This window comes from Limulus polyphemus, unplaced genomic scaffold (assembly GCF_000517525.1).
Source record: "Limulus polyphemus unplaced genomic scaffold, Limulus_polyphemus-2.1.2 Scaffold4311, whole genome shotgun sequence".
NCBI classification, from domain to species: domain Eukaryota; kingdom Metazoa; phylum Arthropoda; class Merostomata; order Xiphosura; family Limulidae; genus Limulus; species Limulus polyphemus.
The window spans coordinates 97,965-104,419 of record NW_013669921.1 but is presented as its reverse complement, the minus strand read 5'-3'; the positions used below and the strand labels follow the sequence as shown (position 1 = coordinate 104,419).

Below are 6,455 nucleotides of genomic sequence, written 5' to 3'. Positions count from 1 at the left end.
TACTAATAGAACTGTTGTTTTTACTACTAATAGAACTGTTGTTTTTACTACTAATAGAACTGTTGTTTTTACTACTAATAGAACTGTTGTTTTACTACTAAAAGAACTGTTGTTTTTACTACTAAATGAACTGTTGTTTTTACTACTAAAAACTGTTGTTTTTACCACTAAAAGGACTGTTGTTTTAACTATTAAAAGAACTGTTGTTTTAACTATTAAAAGAACTGTTGTTTTAACTATTAAAAGTACTGTTGTTTTTACTACTAATAGAACTGTTGTTTTTACTACTAAAAGAACTGTTGTTTTTACTATTAAAAGAACTGTTGTTTTTACTACTAAAAACTGTTGTTTTTACTACTTTTACTACTAAAAGGACTGTTGTTTTGACTACTTTTACTACTAATAGAACTGTTGTTTTTACTACTAAAAGGACTGTTGTTTTTACTACTTTTGCTACTAAAAGAATTGTTGTTTTTACTACTAAAAGAACTGTTGTTTTAACTATTAAAAGAACTGTTGTTTTTACTACTTTTACTACTAATAGAACTGTTGTTTTTACTACTAAATGAACTGTTGTTTTTACTACTTTTACTACTAAAAGGACTGTTGTTTTTACTACTTTTACTACTAATAGAACTGTTGTTTTTACTACTAAAAGGACTGTTGTTTTTACTACTTTTACTACTAAAAGAACTGTTGTTTTTACTACTAAATGAACTGTTGTTTTTACTACTTTTACTACTAAAAGGACTGTTGTTTTTACTACTTTTACTACTAATAGAACTGTTGTTTTTACTACTAAAAGGACTGTTGTTTTAACTATTAAAATAACTGTTGTTTGTGCTACTTCTGTTACCAAAAGGATTGTTGTAACGTGTTATATCATTGGATGGGCTCATTTGGATTATTCGATAAGAATAACACCAAGTCTAATCTGCTTGACGATAACAAGTTAACCTATTTGTTCAAAAAAATGTTTGTTCCTTTGTAGGCCTAATTTCATAAATATGTGTTTCTATAGAAATCCCGAAACTAATGATACATTCACAGTTACATGATTAACCTAAACTTATTAACTTTCATTGTCTAACAAATTGCAGCCGAATTTAATGTCCCACTGATTGTTCATTAACTAACTCAATATGTAAGTCGTACTCGTTTTCTGCTTACTGCACAAAGCTTCTCGATCCTTAACTTTCATGAAATTTCTAAATACTGTTCATGCGCCCTCTAACAAAACAACAACAACAAATATATTTATTAAAATATTAAACATGTAGGTTACAACACTACATTTATTGCTAGTGATTTTTTATTTTATTTGGTACTTACATAAGCCTGTCCTCAGTTGACATGATTGAACGTCCATTGGGTAATAACGCAAATACATAGGGCAGCTCACGTGTTGAAGGTAACTGTAACAGGAGATAAATGCTGTATGAAAGAGTTGTAGATTTTAAAACTTAAAGACCTAGAAGTAACGACAACCATCTGTGACATGTTCTTGAAATGCGCCCTCTATTATTTGTACTTTTACAAGCAGTTCAATTTTAATCGTACAGGTTATTTATTTGTTGTTAAACGCAAAGTCAAAGAATGGGCTATCTGTGCTCTGCCCACCACGGGTATCGAAAACCGATTTTTATCGTTACAAGCCTTATCGCTGAGCCACAGAGGAGCTGTTTTTTTTATTAGTTGTTGTTAAACACAAAGCTACACAATGGACTATCTGTACTCTGCCAACCGTGGGTATCGAAGCTCAATTTTTAACGCTATAAGCCCTTAGACTTACCGCTGAGTCACACGAGGGCTGGAAAGGTCATAAAGTTGAAATTATTTTATCCTTAGATTACATTGATCAGCTTTAATAAAAAAAAAAAAATCGAGTACAGCATTGAAGCTTTTATAAACTTTTAAGGGCAAGAAACGAAAGTTGCTAGAACATGAGCCACCTGTCGGAATTATCACTGAAATAAATTATGCACTTCAAATAACAGAATGTCGTCCATACTTCTACTTCAATGGTCCTTGTCTGGTGAAATATGTCTTCCCTGAAAATGTTGTCAATCCACAAGGTACATTTTATTTTATTCCTGATCACGGGGTAATAATAAAAACAGATGGGGTGGACAAACGGGGAGATAATATCCGCCCTCCCTCTCTCCCCAAGGAAAAGAACACCCAGAGACAACTTTTGAGTTCTACCATTAGATAGTGATCTGTCACTACCATTTCCAAAGACACTAGAGAAACACTTTAGGTTCATAAAACTTTATGAGTGATTTAGGAGTTCTTATGATGTCAGTAATGTTGTTAATAGCTCTTATGGAGTGGTTGTGATTCATAACATGAATGGAGTGATTTTGGTCTAAGAGAGAACCATAGTGTACTAAACTGTCTCTTCTAGAGATTCAGGGACTACATTGTAGAATAACAACACAGTTTAATTCTAGAAGAGAGAATAACAACACAGTTTAATACAATGTAGTCCCTGAATCACTAGAAGAGGTAGAATAACAACACAGTTTAATACAATGTAGTCCCTGAATCTCTAGAAGAGACAGAATAACAACACAGTTTAATACAATGTAGTCCCTGAATCTCTAGAAGAGACAGAATAACAACACAGTTTAACACAATGTAGTCCCTGAATCTCTAGAAGAGACAGAATAACAACACAGTTTAACACAATGTAGTCCCTGAATCACTAGAAGAGACAGAATAACAACACAGTTTAATACAATGTAGTCCCTGAATCTCTAGAAGAGGCGATTCAGGGACTACATTGTATTAAACTGTGTTGTTATTCTGTCTCTTCTAGAGATTCAGGGACTACATTGTATTAAACTGTGTTGTTATTCTGTCTCTTCTAGAGATTCAGGGACTACATTGTATTAAACTGTGTTGTTATTCTGTCTCTTCTAGAGATTCAGGGACTACATTGTGTTAAACTGTGTTGTTATTCTGTCTCTTCTAGAGATTCAGGGACTACATTGTGTTAAACTGTGTTGTTATTCTGTCTCTTTTAGAGATTCAGGGACTACATTGTATTAAACTGTGTTGTTATTCTGCCTCTTCTAGTGATTCAGGGACTACATTGTATTAAACTGTGTTGTTATTCTGCCTCTTCTAGAGATTCAGGGACTACATTGTATTAAACCGTGTTGTTATTATACCTCTTCTAGAGATTCGGGGACTACATTGTATTAAACCGTGTCACTACTCCACCATCTAGAATGTTCCACCCAGATATTTATGTACTACTGCACAACGATTTTTCTACTTCGATTGCTTATAAAGATCGCCCAAACGTTTCTTGTTGCTTATGGCTTTTGTAGTTTTTTTATTCACTAATTAGGCTTCGAAATGAGGATAAAAATATTGCTGAAATAATAGATTTTCAGGTCGAATTTCGACATTAAGATAGCGGCATCATTTTTAGACTTTAATAGAATTTTCGATCGTATTCTCGCGTTGTTATCAAAGAAAAAACAAGAACAACAAAACCTTTGGCGAGTGAGTCGTTTACGATTTCTCGAAACATTCAACCCCTGGATGGAAAAGAATGTTATTCGTCACAAAGGTAACATATACATATATAGATATATACTAATTTTATACAGTTTTATGAATGATATTCTGATGAAATTAATCTAATTTATGTTGTAAAATATATATATATTTCACTTTGAATAATTTAATAGTATATGTACGAAAACATATTTTGAAAGAATTAGCAAAATGAGCTACTAAAGAATTTTGTTCAATCACGTGACTGTTTCACCTACCGGGCACTTAGGTAAACACTGTTGTCTTGTAAAATCTTCAAATTAGTGTTAGGAACAGTAGTAGTAAACAATGATCCGGCTTTTGAGTTTTCGAAGTAAATATCCGGTTTCCATATTTGGTCAGTCAGATGGTCAGGTAATTTTACTGGACGTTTTAACGTCAGGCAGTCCAACATTAGACGAGAATCTTGCCAAATATGAAAGATGTATAGATGTAGGAAGAAATCCTGAAAAAACAGAAAAATTAAATATTTATCAACGCTCTACCTATTCAGTGTTTAATCTTTCAAAGTAACTCACCAGCATGTACTGCCTTTTAAATTTTAATTATTTAGCAAAAAAACACGTATATACATAAATAAATCCTACCATGGTCTCTTCATTCAGGCCGTAGATGTCATACAGTTGAATGGAAATGAACACGTTAAATTCACCTATATTGATAAAAACACTTGTACAATTTGATTAAAATACATACATATATATATTAAAGTTTGTTTTAGAACAAAGCCACATTGTGATATCTGCTGTGTCCACCACGGAGAGTCGAACACCGGATTTTAGCGTTGTAAGTCTGTACATTTCTTACCGCTGTCCCACCAGGGGGCATTATATAAAAAGATAAATCTATAGAAGGAACTTTCTAAGTATAATCAAAATTAGGTCAGGTCCGTTTGCTTGAAATTTTCCTACGCATTAAAAAATAATTCTGAACATATCTACTAAAGAGAAGTGACGTCTCAAACGTTTTAAATTCTTTACTCCACGATAAACACATACAAATGGATAATTGTAGACAAAGGGATATGCAAAGAGTGATGTCCCCCGGTGGGACAACGTTAAGTTTACGGAATTACAACACTAAAATCCGCGGTTCGCTTCTCCGCGGTGGACACTGCAGATATCCCCATGTGGCTTTGTTCTAAAACAAATAAACAAAGAACGATGAATAAAATTTGACGATCAAACAGCACATATGAGGTTTGCATAGAAATTATCACGAACAGTGGCTAATTACAAGAGATGCCTCCCCGCAACTGTGAGGGCTGCGGGGTTATATTTCCACTACTGATTACGAATCTTATAAATCGCTAGTGTGTGTGTGTGTGTGTTTTCTCATAGCAAAGCCACTTCAGGCTATCTGCTGTGTCCACCGAGGAGAATCGAACCCCTGATTTTACCGTTATAAATCCGTAAACTTACCGCTGCCCCACAGGGGAACATTGAGTCGTTTTTTTTTGACAACTGATTTCTTAACACAATAAACTAAGTTTCCGAGATTGTATCAATCAGTGTGTTCTCCAACTTAACGTGTTACATACGGTGATATTTCCTTTCTACAAATGTACACAAAGGATCAAACAAAAGATGTTATCTCTAAAACTGCCACTCAAATTAAACGACATCTAAATTTGACCTTCAGTGGCATAGCGGTAAGTCTGCGTACTTATAACGTCAAAAATCGAGTGGCCACAGTACAGATAGCCCATTGTGTTCCAACAAACATCAAACTCGTAAACACACTTTCTCTGTGCTTCAGTAACTACCTGAATCAATAGACAGAAGCGGTGTTTTTAAGATAATTTGTGTTTGTATCTTGTATTTATGGCAAAGCTATTAAGGCTATCTGCCGTCGTCACTGGTTTCGAACTACTGACCAGAAGGAAGGTACCAGTCAGTATCACCCTATCACGCACCATCGAACTCAAACTGCGGTTGTTATTGTGAGGTACCGCACAGTCTCGAACCCGGTTCGCCAGCTCCGATATCCAGAGGTCAACCACAAGACCAACCCACGCCTAATTAATAGTGGACTTCATTAGTGATCTGAAAACAAAAATGACTTTTCTCCTACTGTGTATAAAGTAACTGCAGCTCAATCGTCATTGTTAATTTGGAGGCCAGGTGTGGCTCAGCGGTTAACGTGCTAATTGGTTAATTCGAGGGTTCATGGCTCGTGTCCCATTACCGCAAAAATTCACTTTGGGATCGTATGTGCTCTATATGAGAAACAGTGACATCTCACTAGTCGGTCAGACAAAAGTAGCCTAAGCGTTGGGGCTGTTGGCCAGAGACCTTCCCTCCAGTTTGTATCTTAGTGGGTCAGAGGTAAATTTACGGACTTATATCACTAAAATCCGCGGTTTGATTCTAGCGGCGGTGGGTACAGCACAGATAACCAATTATATAGCTAAAAACAACAACAACCCTCTAGTTTAGCAAAAGCTTTGCGATAAAATTCTACAAAAAGACAAGCGTTGTTAGTTTGGAAACTATCTATACCAAAGTTGTAGGCTTAGGTATTAACAAACCACATTTATTTTGAAGTCCCATTCCTTTCATGTTTTTATTTGTAATTGTATTTCAAGCATTTGATTTTTTTTTTGGGGGGGGGGTTACAACTTCAACAATATAATCATTTAGTTAATATATAATTCTACTTCCCAGCGCCATACAACATCGTACTCAAACCAATATAAAATGAAATGAGAGGGTTACCATCCTCAGATACTGGTGGCTCCACCTTCTGGTATCCAGGAGGTATAATACTTTCATACATCGTCGTTTCATTGCACCTACAGCATAAGAAATAATTACAGTAATTAATTTAAAGAATTATAAAGCTTTTATGATGCACAAACATTGAAAGTGTATATGCTTTGATTT

The 6,455-nt window shown here is 34.7% G+C and overlaps 1 protein-coding gene across 1 annotated transcript in view; it reads right to left on the bottom strand.

Annotated features, from left to right (window-relative positions):
- Positions 1-1,332: 1,332 nt before the first annotated feature.
- Positions 1,333-6,455, bottom strand: part of LOC111088726 (glycine receptor subunit alpha-2-like) — a gene marked incomplete at its 3' end in the record, with an annotated part of 8,312 nt that continues 3,189 nt past the window's right edge. The window contains exons 2-5 of the mRNA XM_022399585.1: positions 6,288-6,364; positions 4,158-4,222; positions 3,789-4,015; positions 1,333-1,415 (exon numbers count right to left, since the gene is read on the bottom strand). Of these exons, the coding sequence (XP_022255293.1) occupies positions 1,333-1,415; positions 3,789-4,015; positions 4,158-4,222; positions 6,288-6,364 (452 nt within the window). The remainder of the gene's footprint in view (positions 1,416-3,788; positions 4,016-4,157; positions 4,223-6,287; positions 6,365-6,455) is intronic.